The sequence below is a fragment of the Anthonomus grandis genome, chromosome 3 (genome assembly GCF_022605725.1).
Source record: "Anthonomus grandis grandis chromosome 3, icAntGran1.3, whole genome shotgun sequence".
Taxonomy (NCBI): domain Eukaryota; kingdom Metazoa; phylum Arthropoda; class Insecta; order Coleoptera; family Curculionidae; genus Anthonomus; species Anthonomus grandis.
The window spans coordinates 36,645,044-36,663,603 of NC_065548.1; the positions used below are offsets into that span (position 1 = coordinate 36,645,044).

At 33.7% G+C, this 18,560-nt stretch overlaps 1 protein-coding gene across 2 annotated transcripts in view; it reads left to right on the forward strand.

Moving 5' to 3' along the window:
• Positions 1 to 18,560, forward strand: part of LOC126734688 (structural maintenance of chromosomes protein 4) — a 217,319-nt gene that overhangs the window by 38,538 nt on the left and 160,221 nt on the right. For both annotated transcript variants that reach the window (XM_050438398.1, XM_050438397.1), the window contains exon 8: positions 7,399 to 7,761. In XM_050438398.1, the coding sequence (XP_050294355.1) occupies positions 7,399 to 7,761 (363 nt within the window). The remainder of the gene's footprint in view (positions 1 to 7,398; positions 7,762 to 18,560) is intronic.

Genomic DNA, 18,560 nt, shown 5'->3' on the forward strand with positions numbered 1-18,560 from the left:
GGCAATGATACGATGGAAATACGCAGTGACCCACCTTCATAGACCATTTTCTTGTTTTTTTATAAGAATGCGTTGTTCACTTAGAAAATGGTTGCACAGACTTATTAAGACTAGGGGCCACTCGAGCAAATCGTGAACTGATGGTGGGCCGACCGCCAGAAGTACAGGTAAATAAAGACAATAAAGAATTGATAATAATCTATTAAAATTGAAAAAAAAATCTTAATTTGAAAAGTGGCACTGCATAGTGCTTTCAATATTTTTTACATTTGGCTCAAATTTACTTGGAGCAACACGTAAAACTGCTTCCAAACTTTCATTTGCAAGGCGGTTTCGATTTTTTGTTTTATTATTATTTAGTATTGAAAAAGTTTGTTCACATATATAGGTACAACCAAATAAGCTGGCACATTTCAGAGCGTTTATGCGCAAATCTTTGTTAAATTTTTTGTGTAAATCTTGGTCGTTTAGAATGTCGATAATTTCTAACTGCATTTTCTCTGGCGCATTTTCAACTGAAATTGTGAAAGGATTGGACTTGATATGAGGCTTCACTTTTTTAAACTGCGAAAATCTGTTTTGAAAAGATTGAATTAAAATATCTAGCTTTTCTACATAACTGAAATTAATCTACTATAATAATATAATTCAGTAAATCTCCGTATTCGCTTTCGATGTCATCAAGGAATTGTTTGAATTGTCTGTGATTGAGCCCTCGTGATTTTATGAAATTTACAGTCGAAACTACCATTTTCATGACATTTTAAAATTCATTTTTTTTAGAACAGAGGGCTTCTTGGAGTATAATGCAGTGAAACTGCGTGAGATCATCAGCGTTTATGTTTTTTTCTTGCAGATGCTTTTTCAGCAAAGTAACTAGCCCGGAATTGACACCAATCATCGAAGGAGCACCGTCAGTCGCAACCGATAATTTTGATAAGTCCAAATCAGTTTTTGAACACTCATCCAAAAGTACAAATATATCAACTCCTTTGATTTGCCCTTTCAATGAACACATTTCTAATAACTCTTCTAAGACTTCAAAATCTTGAGAAACACCTCGTATGAATATGAGAAGTTGAGCTGTGGAACTAATATCAGTGGATTCGTCGAGCGCTAATGAAAAAAATTCAATGATCTTAGTTTTTTCTATTAATTGTTCTGCAATATTACCTGGCAAAGACATAATTCGTCTTTGGATAGTCATACGATTCTGGACACATTTTATTAACGGCAATTTCTAAGCATTCTTTTACCAAGCATAAAATCGCCATCATTGAAAGCGACTTCGCTTTGGTATCATTCGAGAAATTTCCTAATTTCTGTAGCTGTTTCTGAATCTTGAATGGGTTTTGTAAACATAGCTTGCTGATCAATAAGCTCCCGTTTTAAAGGCAACATTTTTTGCTTTCCTAATTCGCCTCTAAACTTGGTTAAAGAAGGATGCTGCGTTTCATAGTGCCTTTTTACATTATATTCCTTTGCAATCGCAACAGGATTCTTGCAAATTAAACAAGCGACTTTGTTATTCGACTATACAAAAAGTATTTCTCAGTCCAAATTTCTTGAAACTGCCGAATTTCATCTTTAACCTTCTCCATGTTGCGTTCTAATTTTGGGGGTATTAAGACAGCACCCCAAAACCATTACAGTACCTACTTAAATTACCCATCCTTTTTTAATTTATCAAAAATAATTGATTAAATAGTATTCCTCAGAAATTTTAATATTTTAATACAGATTTTATATCTGAAATATTGACGTAGTTATTACAGTTAAAAAAAAATAGTAATTTATTTGTTTTGTTTTAATTAAAGCTAAATTTGATTAAAATCGATTAAATAGGTAGAGAAACATTTATTAATGACAGAGTTTTACGTACGATTTCACAATTCAATTATACACGGCACTTGACGGGTTAACACTGCAACAGGAAATCTGCGTTGATTGTGGATCAAAATATATGACACCAGCTAGTCGAGTTAAAATCTACACTAGAACTATTGCCTCCCCAAAATACTATTAAGCACTTATTCTCAATTACTTATTACTTCACTTTGTATTTTCGCCCTTATTTCGTTCTGTTGACACTTCACTCAAATTAAACTTTTATACCGCGCACACGACCCTGGAAGCTTCGTGTATCTACCTACGCGAGCAATCGGGAATTCGGGACTATGTATCTCGCTATAGAACTTGCTATCTCGCTTGCTCACATCGCGCTAAAAATTCTTGATTTCTCTACTATTTTGAACTTTATATAAAGGCGGCAAGGGATGTTACTTGACCTAAAATTTTTGGGCGCTAGATTCAAATACGCGCGCGGAGATTCAAATTACTTTTCGAACAATTTTTTTTTTGTTTTATCTGGGATAGAATTCAGTATTTTTCTAATGTACGAGAGTATTATTTTTGCTGTCGGCGGGCCACCAGTATTCGACCGGCGGCCCACGGGCTGCGGCGGTCTGTGCATCCATGACTTAGAATCTATGTAATAGGCTAGTGCCTCGTTTCCACTTAGTTGCCTAGCATTATTGGAATTACTGGTATAATTTAAGCCTAATGTCCTACTGGAACAACCAGGACTCTCGTTAATTTTTCGCAATGTTCCTATGGCCTGAGGAACGCACAGCTACCTCGGCAGCGGTTATTAACGCTCTCTCGACCTCCCAGCAGCAAGCCATTTGGTCATGAGTTTTGTCAAATAACTGGCCAACTTTATTTTTACTTCTCGCTTAGAATCTTCAGTAATATCGCACAAGTTAAACTTAGTGCAAATATATTCAAAAAATCCATTGATTTTATTAATTTTTCCATGTTTTAGGCACTCATCAAAAAATATCTAACATTGGATACATCTGTGTACATATAAATTCCAGACCATTAAAATTGTTAAAAAAATTAAAATTTTATTATTTTGTCACGTAAGTTCAAAACGTCAAATTATGTTACGCGGTTATAAATTAAAATAATTTTATTTTAGTAAAAAAAATACATACCTTCGGTTAAAACATCCATTGGTAAAAGTTGTTAAAAAATTTATTAACACAGCATTTATTATATTAACGACTAGCTGAATGCCCGCGGCGTTGCTTGTGTGGAATTTGAAAATGAAAGAAAAGTTTTACTGAAGAACTTCTTTGCAAACAACATTTTTTGTTTTGCCTTCTTGTAATATGTAAAAATATCAATTTTTAAGGCTATAAGTTTAAAATGAAAGAATTTTCTTAGAAGAAGTTTTCACCCCTTCAGGGTGGCGGAATTTGCGAGAATCTGTTGTTTTCATTAAAATGAAATTAAAGTGTTTTGCAGTTTTTTTTCCGAAAAGCAATGAATTTAAGGATAAAAAAAGTTGTTAAAATCCTAGGGGGTGGTTTTAATCCCTTAAAAAAATAACAAAAAAATGAAAATTAGGTAAAAAAATAAAATAAAAATTACGTGTTTCACCATTTTTTAAAAAAGTACATAGTTTTGAAGCTATGATACATAAGCGGTGGTTTCTACCCCTTCCCGATGGAATTTCATATTTCTAAGTCTTACTGTTTGGGCTGTACGTTGATTATCAGTCATAACAAGTCTTTTTATATATAGACATTATGTAGATTAGTAGAGATTATGACTATTTTGCTTTAACCAAAGGTCGACTTCAGTTCGCTTTTTCTTATCTGTGTGGAATGCAAAACATAAAATTCTTGATTTCGGGAATTTCAGAGTATTCTATGCATTGGTTTAAAATTTATTTTTAGAAATTCGGAAATGGCTTTTGTCCACCTAATTTGTCCAAATTAAACACTGTGAGACGTAATATTGTCTAATTCTAGGTAAAATAACCTATCCAGATCGTAGTTCTGGAATAGGTTTGGAAGGAAACAACGTGACTCGGATCCGGAAGGTCCCGGACGGTATGTTAGATGAGTACAGAATAAGCGATATTTCGATACTGCGTTTTTACTTTGCTTGAACACGATTTGTACATAAATAGTTTAACAATTATACAGGAGGCCGCTGTATCATGGATGCGACAAAACGCATAAGATTAGTTTGCATAATTTAATATTAAAGACATTAATAGAAAATTAAAAACATAGTATTTCCAAACGAATTATGAAAAACTTTTTACTTAAAATTATAGCTATTTTCATTATAAATAGACCCAGCTTCCCAAATATTTTATTTAAGTTTAAATAAATGAAAGATTCCTAAACAGGCGTCAACCTCACACTGATCAATAGTTACAGTGTAATTTTAAATTGAAATTAATACGTTGTAGGTTTCTTTATTGGTACTGAGGTTGGGCGGCGCACAATTCCCCCTGGATTTCATACAGGAATCACCTGGAAAAACTAACAACCATATTTAACTTCTGCTTTATTAAGTTACCTTAAACTTTATTAAGTTAATTTAAGCTTTCTGGGTAATTATTTCACCATGTTCAAATTCTGCACAAAAGTCTCTACCAGTTGTGCTGCTAAGAGGCAAGATATTTTATTGGGCAGCTTGACTGAGTTTTGATCATCTAATAAAAAAAACCAAATTAATGTTAAGATAATATCATAATTTTGCTTTATTTTATTTCATCACAATACCCCACAAAGTTACGCCTATTCATTAGCGAGTAATAAAATGGTGAATAATAGAAACAATAATTTGCGACATTTTTTTGTGCAGTAGTATCATATATCCAAATTAACTGGAGATAGGATTGTTCTACATAAAATTGTTTTGTAGCTTTTTAGATTCGATTTACAACAAATCATAATACGAGTATTATATAGGTACGTAAAGAAATTATTAGGCATTTTATATGTGTCTTTTATAATGTGTAACCCTTTGTCTCCCAAGAAAACCCTAGGCACATTCAAACCATCACAAAACAAAGTGATAAAAAATATTTGATTCTAGCTAAAAGTGTGAAATTTTTACTTACCTGCTAACTATTAACAGCACCGAAGCTGCAGCTTGATTAACAGCCCTATCAAAAAATTTGCAAGTTCTGCTTTTATGTATACAGATAACAGAACAATACACGTTTATACAACGATGGCTTTAATAGAGTAGACTCCTCTGTGTCCTGCGTTACAATGAGGAAGTAACGTATGGCCACATAAAATACTTCTGCATTGAAATATTTTAGCTGATTGGACGGACAAGTAAGTTTGATTGCATCTCATTTTAGACTCAATGTCAAATGTAAAGATAGATATTTCTGCAGTAATTTTTATGGCATTTGAACGGGTCATGCGTGTAAATCTCAATTTTTGATAAAAATGGACTTAGCATATTTTTGCATTGTCCCTGTAAATTATTAAACGGTATACCTCGTATTACAAAACAATACTGCAGCTTTATATTATATGCTGTGTACATTTGACTTAAATAGATATTAAAATATCTATATCTATAATATTTCAAATATATTTTTTTTTTGTTTTTAAGATTTAGTTGGATATGATTGGATATTTACTGGCTATGGGCCAAATGAAACTTCAAGCCTTTTAATTTTTTCTTCATGCCGACGTTTCGGCCTATATTAGGCCTGGTTCAGGCCTCTATAACAATTGTAAAATTCAAATATTATATAATTATCCCTATTATTACGTAACAGTTAAAATTAATTAGTTAAAATGTCTAAAATTGGTCGATTAAAATGGTAAGTATATAGTTTTAAATATTAAAAAAAAAACAATTTTTAATAAATAATATATATTCATGCGACCTTTATAAAACACGAATTTAAATATAATGTTTTCCTTAAAATAGAAAAAATAAAAGTTACAATTAAAAGAAGGAATTTTTAAATGTACTTACATAGAAATAATGCCAAGCAATATATGATGGTTAAATAAATGTTTATTTTTGGTTTACACCAGATGTACATTTTTGATTGAGCTTCAACTATAAATATCCGCATGATATATGTTGAGGAATTTAATAGTATGTTTATGTTTTATTCACGTTTAACAAGAAGGTTTATTACATGTTAATAATTATTATTTCATAAAAGTTAAACGTTTAAGTATGGTGTATTGTATACTATTTAAAGACGTTTATAAAATGCTTTTAATGGAATGAGATTTTTTTTTTAAATAACTTTACTACCGATGTAGATTTTTTTTTTATTTGCAGATGTGTTTTATGCATTAGGGGGCGTTATTAGACGTACAAAGAAAAAAAAAATTACCAATGGCGTTCATAATGGATTTATCGTCAATATTATTTAATAAAAAAAAGTACACCATTGCATTTTTCTAAAATAAATTTTATTTCTTAAATTCTTTTTAAGCAAATTTGTATTTGTGAGTTTTTTATGCATATGTATTATATGGTATAGTTATTATTTCATACACGTTATTGCATTTCCTATTTTTTCTAGATTTCTTTGTGTATGATATTCCATTATTAAACTATAAGATATATGCGTGTATGAAAAGTATATCGTATCCTACACAGTAGCATATATGTGATATCGGGGTCATTTTATCACATTTTTGAGGTATAGTAATCGAGTGTAAAGACTAACTTGTGTAAACAGAATCGTATATGATATATGTATATTCTACAGTTTAATAAATATACCTTGACCATATACGATTGATAAATATACCAAAACCAAAAATGTACCAAAAAATCGTCGAATAAATATATATTTAACGATAACAATATGTGATGTGTTGCTCGGGATTTAAGGCGTTTCGTTGTAAATCATAAAACGGAACATTGATACAATTTTAAGAGGTCCATTAAGGGTATATTTTTGTAGAACATACAAGTAACCCAAATATTAGTATAAAGATATCCAAATTTACCAAGTACCTTATATCTCACTGGGCAGTTTTAAATTTGCTTAGGTGTTAAATACTTAACTTTTATGTATAGGTTATTTCTTTTAATCATTTGAATAGATTTAGATTCATTATTTACCAATGTACATATTATGTTCTGGTTTTTATCCGTTTAGTATTCTCACTTTTTTATACACTATTATTGTTATGTTTTTATATATTGATTGTTAAATTAATCATATTTTGGAAATAATTTTTTATCATATTTTTTTCTTTAATGACTTTGTTGCATTTTATCCAGTTTGATAATTTTATTCAATTGTATCCTCTGGATTTAAATTTCTCAAAAATCATCTAAAAAGGTCCTGGGAAGAAACCTAGAAATAAATAAATAAGAAAGGGATCATCCCAATTCAACTCACTACCGTGTTCACCTGACATAATACTGCCGTTCTTATACGGCGTACGATTTTTTTTTTTTGTTATACTAGATATACTACAATATTATAATTTATACTCGTTATAGAGGTGTTAAGAACATTTTTTACTTAAATTTTATTGTCGGGCCAATATGTAAATTAGGCCAATAATTAATTAAAGCTGCTTCTTTTTTTAGTTCAACATAGCAGAAACACAGCTTCAAGTATGTATCAGCCACGAAAAAACCGAAAAAGACAAATTGGAACACTTGAAAAATATTTACGAAACCTCTTCAGCTACAATCGTGGAACGAACCAAGCAAGTAGCAGAAATTCAGGAGAAAATTCCCGCCACTAAGAAATCTCTGGATGCTGCCAATATTGAACTATTAAAAGTGAAAGAGGAGGAGATGAATCTCGTGAACGTTATCAGGTCGAAGAGGACCACGCTAGAAGAAGGAAAAAGTTCAATGCAGGCCTCGAGATCGAGCGGAAGAGTTTTGGATTCATTAATGAGAGCTAAAAGGGAAGGAAAGTGTCCCGGACTATTTGGTAGATTGGTAAGTTGTCGATTTAAAAACAACATGGTTTTGCAGAAAGTACTTTTTTAATTTCACTGATAACTGCGATAGCGATCGCATTAAATGGAGGTAATAATTATTTTTATTAAATTATAAAGGAGGTATTAATTACATTTTTTAAGGTAAAATGAAAATTCTTCAGTCTCCCTCCACCTATTTATTAAACATTTAGTTAGATTAAAATTCCTTACATGTTTCGGACACAGTGGTGTCCATCATCAGGGGGTAAAAGGTTTAAAATTGGTAACAGGCACACGCCCCAGGGTTTGAATACATATCAAAAACCCTCTATTTATTACTGTTGTTTTCAATTTTATGAAAATAAAAAAATTTTATTTTCATTTTTTATTTTCATAAAATTGAAAACAATAGTAATAAATAGAGAGTTTTTGATATGTATTCAAACCCTGGGGCGTGTGCCTGTTACTAATTTTGTTACCAGTTTACCAAACGTTGGTTCAAATTAGGTATTTTTTAAAAAAAAGTAGGTCTTCTTGTTGTTTTTTATCGTTTTTTAATTGTAATTTTCATAACAAAGTTAGGTAGGATATTGAAAAGAAGAAACGAGCTCAGAGATTAATAGATTGAACCTCAGCTCCTAGTCATTATGAATTCGTCACAACAATACAGATTTTACTTAGAACTAACCATATTAACAATTTAATTGTCATTAACACTGATTTAGCCCTGATAACTTAACTATGGCCCATAAATAAATATAAAAAAAGAACGATGTCTGAAAGATACTCAAAAAAAATAAATAAATAAAGAGATTCAAATAAATTCCCTAATTTGATGCCTAAACTGAGACAAGGTAATTCCCAAAATGTCCACTTCACCTAAGTTTAATAATTATAAATTTATCTCTCACTCTCAATTGGAGAATGAGATGCATAACTAGTGCCAGGAAAAGGCAAGAAAAACAAACGATTATGTCGTAGGTATCTAGTTCATAAGAAAATCATCCTGAGAAGTTCAGGACAATTTATATGACTATTTAACAACTTGAATATAAAAATGAGATCTGATTGTAAAGGTATTTATTTTAAAGTTTTTAGATTTAGCATGTCCAAATCATAATCATACAATGCATCCGTAAAGTACCGGATAAATTCAATAAAAATGAAATGTACCGTTTCTGAAATAAATGCCTGAACCCGTCGATTTTAATATTTGGTTTAGGGTTTTTCTACATGAAAATTAAATATACAGGGACACTAAAAAATATGACGTCATCAATGTTTTTTAAATGGAAATCACTATTTGTTAATGCAGAATCAGAAAGAACACATTTTTTTTACAAATGATATGGTACAAATGAATGGTTATATAAGCAATTTTGAACGAAAAATGATGATAAAATGTAAAATTAAAGAAATACCTATCTAAATTAAATGTTGGTATTTTAGTTGTTGTCGTTGTTGTTGTCAGCGTCAAAAAGTGAATGTATTTGGTGCAACTATTTGAAGTACTTTTACATTTGCATGTGGTGTTTATTCTTTATGAGAGGCGAAAGCAGTGTCACCCTGCGTGTTATTAGTAACTACACTTTATGACCTACTGTTATTGTATGAAATAGGAGAAAATTAACCGAACGTGAAAGAATCGACATGCACCAACGTGATCTTATTTTTTGATCTTTTCAGCAAAATGGACTCCCACCACACTATGCTTTACTCATTCGCAATTATCTAGATGAAGTTTTTCCAAATCGTTAGACGAGGGTTCATTGAATAGCCACCCAGATCACCAGATTTAACTCCCCTCCCTTCTTTTTCAGCCACTCTGTATATTTTATATCCACGTAGAAAAACCCTAAACCAAATATTAAAATCGACGGCTTCGGGCATTTTTTTCAGAAACGGTATATGCAATTTTTATTGAATTTATCCGCCACTTTACAGATGCACTGTATATGATTATGTCAATTCTGCGAATATTGCGAATTCTCATATTTAGCTTAAACAGACAAAATCTAACAAACTTCTTCTGAACCCGTTACAAGGCTAAAAGTTCATCTAAAAGGATGACCAAACCAAAATCGAGCAGAGATACTACAAGCGAGATATAAACTCTCTTGCATGTCAGTAGTGCGAAATCCCTACACTTCAGAAGCACAAAGCCAAGAACCCTGGACAATTTAAGATTATATTATTAATGTGTGTATTAAAGGTTAGTTGTCTATCAAACCAAGTTCCAAGGTCCTTTATTGTGCTGCAGTACTGAATATCATGGCCAGCAACACTATAAGATGAATCATTCCTCTTATTGCCCCCGTAAAAACTTAGACATACACTTGCTAGTGTTTAAGGATAAATTGTTTAAATACTAGATATTTTAATATAATATTTTTAATACTAAATAAAAATAAAACTTGTTTAAATTCTGTTGCAACCAATCTTAGAATTACCAATGCGAACTTCCTGGATCCTTGCCGACAAGAAATCAGCAAACCAAGCCACTAATCTTCCAGGAAAGCCAAACAGTTCCAAGTTCCCTAGTAATATACCATGATTAACTCTATCAAAGGCCTTGGAGAAACCAGTGTAGATGACTTCCACCTGACACCCCTTTCCCAAGGCAGTTAGCAAATCCTGATAAAATATCAGTAGATTTGTCAATGTTGATTTCCCAGATGTTGCTCGCCCACCAATAAGCTCATAAATAAGACTGTTTTTAAATTACACTTTTTTGTATCTCTGTTTTGAAATAAAACAACCAAATTTCTTTAAAATTCCGGTGTGATTTATTCCGGTTGTACTCTCAACACACACAGAAACCTAACCTCTCTTCTTCCTCTCGCTTCGTCGCGTCGTGCCTGACCGTAGGCATGCAAAAAACCCTGGCTTACGTAATTCGATGTTGCCGCTGTGACATATTTTTATTGGTATTTAAACAAAGACCATACAAAAGCTTTGAGATTGCAGATTGTATACTCTGTAATATTGGAACCACAAAGCTATGTTTCCATAGAGTTGGAAAAGCTGCTGTATCCAAAGAGATTTTAAATGTGTAATAAAAGAGTGTAAGAAATAGTACAAACACATTTTGATAAAAAAATCATTGGGAACATTATCCGGACCTAAATTTAGCTTTGGCTTTAGCTTAAAAAAACATCGCAAGCACTAGGATTATTTGGGTTATTCTGTATACAGTGTACAGTGGAAAAAATTGAGCAAAACCCTCTGCAATTTTCTCACATCCTAAAAATTCATTATCTTTGTAATTCATCAAATGGTATTCCATTTAGCTCTCTATCCTGATTTAAATTAAACCAAAAACTTTTAGGATCAGTATAAAGCTGCTGATCTAACTTCAAAGGGTGATATTGAGATTAATTCACTTAAAGTGTTACATCTCGCTCTGAGATTAGCAAAATATAAATAGTCAGCTGGTCGATTACTGGTCCTGTAATACTTATGAGCCCTTTTATTTAACCTAACCAATGATCTCAATTCAGCCGAAAACCAAGAAGGAAACAGATGTTTTATACCTTTTTACTATGACACTAATATTATTTGACTCCAATAAAGCGTCTCAGTTAACTGAACTTAGATAATTATTGATACCATTATAATCAGCCATCAGGGCAAGAAACAGCTACCCCTGAGTCACCATTCCTTCAGCTGGCTTCAGGTATATTAAATTCGCCAAAAATATAAATATTAGTTCCTGAATCCTTCTGCCTAAAGATGTCGACTGAGTGTCAGTGCCCCTTACTGAATTTCGTGGAATATATATACCACGAAGCACAAAAAAAATCACCTAATTTACATAATAAAAATAACTCTTCAACAGAATCATATACCAACTTAAGCTTTCTAACACGAACAAGGTCTTTGACATGAATTAAAACTCCACCTCCACGACTCCTGTCACAACGGAACAAATTGAAAGACTTCAGTCCTAACTCAGTATCAGAATACTTCTCTGAGAGCCAAATTTAAACAAACACCAAGTCATCATAGTCAGTCTCTACTTAAGGGTTAACTCATTTTTAATTTTGTTTGTGTGACTATTGGCCGACTTATGACCTGCCAGTAGTACTTCTTTGGCCGTTTTAGAATCAGTAAAAGCTATTTTAAGTGGTCTTGATCCATTTTCTCTCTTTTTACCCAATCGAATTACTTTATTCATCTTCTCAGAAGCAGGTTTCTTGTTTAATATATCCAACAAATACCTGTACTGGGATTCTAAAATTACGATTCGACACGATTACTCGATATGTTTGATTCTAAATAAAATTTTCAATCGTGAGTGTCTTGCGGATTGCCTAGTTTTTAACGATTTGTCGACGACACGTTTGGGTATATCGTATGCACCAGACGATATAGCTTCTTCCTTATTTAGTACGTGTATAATGTGTCAGCATCCATTTTTAAACGTATTTGTTTCATTGATTATTTACCAATAGTCATACCAGGTTTTCATTAGTATATCAAGAAGCTTTCTTAAACACAACTAATAGATCTAATAGAGGCAGAGAAAGTAGAGTTATCATTGAATGGGCAGTTTTAGTATGTCAAGATTTTATGCCACAGATTGTTACCAAAGAAGCATTGAACAAGATTTTAAACTTGCAATTAGCGAAACTACTGCAAGTCGTTGGATTTATATAATTACTGAAATTATTGACAATCACCGTGCTGATCGATTCATTAAATTTCCCAAAGACAATAGATGAACAACTTAATAAATTAACATTTATGGAGAGATCGAATTTCCCTTCTTCCAATTTGTTATAGGTGCTACTGATTGCACCCATGTTGCCATATTAAAACCAAAAGTGGATGAACACAACAAGTTTTTGTGACTTTCCATGAATTCAATTATTATTTCCCAATGGGTAGTGGTGGTTTTACACGACATTTTTTATTTTAAAGAAATAATAAAGGCATATATTTAAATAAAAAAACACGGAGGCGAAAAAAAAATTAACAAAATAAATGAAAATTTTTAGTGTTTATCAATAGAAAAGACAATTGACGCTTCCATCTGTCAAATATTAGGGAAAATAACAAATATATACCAAGAAACCTAAATCAAATCGAATAAAACGAGTTTAGCCGACGATTGAAATTTAGAATCACCTTGCTCGTCACGACTGAGTCGCGATCGAATTCGAAGTCGTGATCGTATCGAGATCGAGTCGTGATTTTAGAATTCCAGCCCTGATCTTCTGCTGGTCAGATTGTCGTACATTGACAGAAGTTTTCATCGACAAAATTTCTGATTTTAACTCAAATGAAAGGATGTTTTCTTTCATACTATTTATATCCAAACAGCGGATCCTTATGCATTCCATGAGAACTGCCACATTCTTGGTTTCAGTTTTGATCTCATCCAACTGTTGCTCTAGAGAGGTAACACGTTACTCAACTTCGAATAACTTCTTTAGTGTAGGAGCACATTCTTTATAAATATATGGTATAGAGCGGCCCACCGCAGCAAGAGCACGCACTTCACTAGAATCAATGTCGGCACACACATTATAAATGTATTTATTATATTTGTTGATTTTTCTTTCTACAATATTCAATTTTCATTTTTCAATGTATAGAACAAACTCTATAACATAGTACATCAAAAGTATACATTATGATTAATACAGTTAGAAACCAATGGACATTAAATGTCTATGTGTGCTCCCACTGTTCGATCAAATCACTTTTCTAAAACTATATTACTAAGCTGCTAAAGCTAAGTTACTAAGCTAAATAAGATAGATACCCCAAGATTAAACCATAACCACATAATGACAGCAAGTGAATAGTTATGACTGTTTTTTACCCAATTACCATGGGACAAGGTTTTACTATGAGGTCCACAGCCAAAGCATTAAAGAGTTTTTGTTGACAAAGCAGATGTGTCTTTGTTACAGATGGTATCGGAATATTTTGCCGCTCATTATTTCTGGTATTCAAATTGTGACGTAATAATAATAAAATATACTAAAAATGAATATTTTTAGCATAAAAAGTTTTGATCATGAATCTTAAGACGGCTTTTACATATAACTGCTTTATAAATAGCTAATAATTCTGTTGGATACCTTCTGTTTTTAAAATAAATGTTTTTTTCAGGATATATTTTTGAGCTACACATAAGGCATTCATATTATATTTTCCGCGCATTTCCCTATACAACTAAACCATAACTTATAATAACTCCCACCAATGAAAAATATACCATTCTGAGTGTAGTAATGTTTGGAATATTTCCTAGTTCATCAAACTTTTATTTATGACATAATAAATTACTTGGTTTTTATATGTCAGATCAGTAAGAATTCCCAAATATTGACAGATGTCATATGAACAGTTTGTGTCGTGAAACGTAATACTCTGGACATCTGGCAGAGTACCTTGAGTCCAGGCAAAAGTTACCAAATGAGTTTTGTCGACATTCAAAGAAAGCTAACTACAGCCATCTCAATATTTAATTTTCTACGAAGCTATTTCACATTTTCTGAAGGTATACTTACTCCACTTACTCCTACAACAGTATCGTCAGCAAAGCCATAAATCTCCTTCTTCCAAAAGTGATTCAATTCAATTCACAAGACTGCCGTATATCAAAAAGACTGTCGACTGTTATACATCAACCACATTTTATTTGAATGAAAGAGCAATATAACAATAATAAAACGGATTTTTATTAAACGCGTACGAGGCCACTCTAATAACTGTATAGCATAAAAAAATTATAATTATAAGAAATAAATAAAATTCACAACCCTGGTATAGAACTATATTTACCGAACATCAATCCTGTTTTAAAATCAATCCTCGTTTGCTTTAAAACTTGACAAACTGAAATTTTAACATTTTTTATAAAACAAATTGTTATATACAAGAAGAGAAAAGCTACGTCGAAACATCGAGGTTTTGGTTCGAGGTTTTGGCACATTTCAAAAGGGTATTTTGGCGTGTGATACGATCGTGAGTGGAAATTCTAAAAGTCTCTAAGATACTAAGATTCTCGATCCCGCATATTCAACCACTTTAGTGCACGTAAGTTGTATCTGACGTAATCACGGGCCCTTAAATTGTAAATAAATATTGTTTTTTGACGATTCCAGGGATTGCTTCTTCCTTATACACAATTATTATAATAAGCAGAATGAGAGAGAACCAGAGTTTCACACAAAACCTAGAATAATGCGGAGATCACTCACGATTGGAATTAGAGATACATGCATAGCCAAATTATTCGATGCCTACTTATATGATCAGGACTGTTGCTTTACGTCTGACTTCGATGGATTTAGTCGTAATCCAATATTTTTAGAATATTCATCTACTGAACACTCAGTTAATCGAAGAACAGCTTCGTCCGCATTTCCTTTAGAAAAACTGGAATAGATCTGGTTATCATCCAGGTATCGTTGAAGTATACAATCATTGATAATAGCAACCCATATCACAGTTATAAATAACAAAGTGCAATGGCTCCAAAATTGATTTCTGTGGTACGCCTTTGACCAAAGGGCTTTAAAGTATATTCTTCACTCTCAAAATGCACAAAATGTGTTCTACCTAATAGATAACTCTAAACAAAATAAACAGATGATAGAGAAAATCTAGACTAAAGAGAGAGTAGTGCTTGAGAAAATAAGTCACTTAGGCGTAAATTAGTCTTTCCAAGATCGTCAGAAAACATTACTAGTTTATTATTTTTGAGAAAAGGAAGAACCACAGATGATTTCCACTGATGAGGGAATTGGCCGTACAGAATGCTTTCATTAAAATTTGTGTAAGAAAACTGATTATAACTGGGAAACAGAGTTTAATCATTCAGATCGTTATACTATCAGACCCACAGGTATTTCATTTAATAGTTGATTTTGCAAATAGAAGATCAATTTCCAAACAAGGAGCAAACTGAAAAACTAATTGTCGAATGTACCTGTTTATGTTTATTATTCAATCGTCAGTATATCGCTAAAACATCAACAGATTCTAAGAAAAAATTAGCTTGAATGAATTAATTTACGAAACAGTGGGCTGCCAAGGCAGTTGTGCATATAGGTCTCCTGATGGACCCGTCATGCCCCACCGGGGGTTACCAGAGCCCAACGGCCTTAGAGAAACCGATAAGGCTCTCTGGTCTAAAGGACTTAAAGTCGATCGGTACACTGAAAGTGTTACCCAAGTATTTGAACCTGGCGCGCGTGAGTGCTGGGCACTCCCCGACTACATGGTCAACGGTTTCATCCTTCTCACAGCACCATCGGCATTCCGGGTTGTCCGCAATACCGATAGTATGGAGATGGCTTCTTAAGTGCCAGTAACCGGTTAAAAGACCTGTCACTAGCCGAATTTCGCGTCTTAGTAGATTTTTGGTGAGACAGGCAGAGGGCCCACCTATGTGCGCTTTGGCCTGTCTCATACCAGGGGACTCAGTCCATCTTCGGTGGGTCCACTTGTCCAGCAGACCCTTCATTGAGGCGACCGCAAAGCATTTGGCGATACCAACTATGGGTTCCGGCCCCATAGGCACATTTGCGGATCCCAGTCTGGCGAGAGAGTTCGCTTCCTCATTACCTGCATGGCCTGCGTGGCCAGGTATCCAGACGAGCTGGATCCTGCATCCAACCTGTACCAGTTTTTTCAGGACTTTTATGCACTCTAGTACGAGCTTGGAGCTTACCTTTGCGGCCGTGACAGCCTTAATGGCAGCTCTGCTGTCCGAGCATATTGATACAACTGTATTGCGGTGTCCGCTGCTTAGGATTTTCTGTCCGCATTTTAATACAGCGAATACTTCGGCCTGGAAGACAGTGGCGTGCTCCCCCAGCGAGTATGCCCTACTGGTATGTGGGATCCCACCAAAAAGCCCTGATCCAGCTCTGTTATTCATTCTGGAGCCATCTGTGTACCAGATGGTCCCCCTATTTAGCAATGCAGGTCTGTTGGAATGCTGCCACTCCTCTCTGCCTGCAATGTGCGCCACGAATCCCTCGCAGTCCAAAGTCACTGGAGCCATGCAGTCACTGCCCATCAGAAGGAGAGGACATTCCTGTATGGCCCGTGACCAAATTTTTGTGTGACCGGTCTCGCCAGCACGTAGTTTGCCGAGGACGTATAGCCTGTACACAGTCCTCATTGCCTCGACTTGCACAACGAGGTCCAGAGGCGGAAGGCTCAGCAGAGTCTCAAGCGCTCTAGTTGGCGCCGTCCGCATGGAACCCGTTATGCTGAGACATGCAAGACGTTGTACTCTGTCCAGTTGAGCACGAATTTTCGCTTTCTCCAAACATGGCCACCAAACGATAGCCCCGTATGTGCCAGGAGAGTTTGGGATCCAACTTGATTCCCAGAAATCGATTTGTCCTGGAGTAATGCAGCTGCACGCCACCTAGAGATATAACAGGGGGCGTGCCAAAGTTACGTCTCCTCGTGAATAGTAGGAGCTCTGCTTTTTTGGGGTTAATCCTGAGACCCCCCGAGAGGCACCATATGTCTACTATACGCAGGGCTCTCATCATAGTCAAAGTCAAAAAAGTCAAAATATACTTTATTTGCTAAGTTTACAAACTTATGCTAAAAGCTTCCTAATCCTAGAATTTATAATACAAGTATTTATTTGGTTATACTGGACAAAAACAGAATACAGAATCGATTTTGATTGTACATATTGAGACGGCGTCTTTCCCTGGGCAAAGAATTACCAGATCATCAGCGTAGGCCTGTGTGTATAGGCCAGCATTGTTTAAAAGATTTATCAGGCTGTCGACCACAAGGCACCACAAGATAGGGGACAATACTCCTCCCTGCAGGCAGCCCCTAGCCGCCAACGTTTCGACAATCTCGTTGTTGAGCTGGGCAGATACATGGCGTTTCGAGAGCATAGCCTCTATCCAGCTAATCTTCGGGATTTTCTTAAATGATTTGATATTGTTATATTGTTTTTTTGTTTACCATAAATACTAAGATCATCTAAAGCTTTCTATGTATCTTTACTACTATTAATTTTTGACCATCTTCAACTTTTTGTCTCTTTTATTGGGGTATTCTCGCTTAAAAGATTTTTTCATCAACATTTTTGACGGGACTGGACTAAATTGCGGACGAAGAAAAACCCAAATGCAAAAATTTAGAGTATTTAAATCGGACAATCCAACCATTTATATATACTGTATCTAAATAATTCTGTGCATTTATGCTAAAATGAACGGTGGTAAAATAAACGGTGCACCATCATGCATGAACCATAATTGTTGTCTTAGATAAAGATGTATAGAGCTGTTTCCTGGAAGAGAATAGGTAATTCTTCCTAATAGGAATTGTGCTTTCCATTGTGGGAAGAAATATGATCCGATTAAATGATCAATCCCCAAGCCGTCAGGCTTTGGGGATTTTTTACTTTAAAAACTAATGATGAGCTTCAAAGATTTCATGTGGTTTTTTTTCAGGGTATAAGTTATTGTTAGGAAAATTTTGTATACAATGTCGTTCAAGAGTAGTCTCGTCAGTAAACAAAAATTTATTTAAATTAGGAATTTAAAGAGATTTGGTCAATAATCCATTGGCAACAAATAAAGGCAAAAAATTCTCTAAGTAATAGAGCTTGCGCAGGTTGGATATTAAAAGGATAAAATTTATATTCTTTAAGAATTTTAAATATAATGGAGATGCTTACACTCAATATGTTGGCAATGTTGACAGTAGCCTACTAGAAAAGGCAATAGAAGCGATTTTTTTAACACATTGAACGAGGAATTCAGAAATTATTTTTAATTTAAAATATCTCAATGGTGTACCATGACTTTTAAC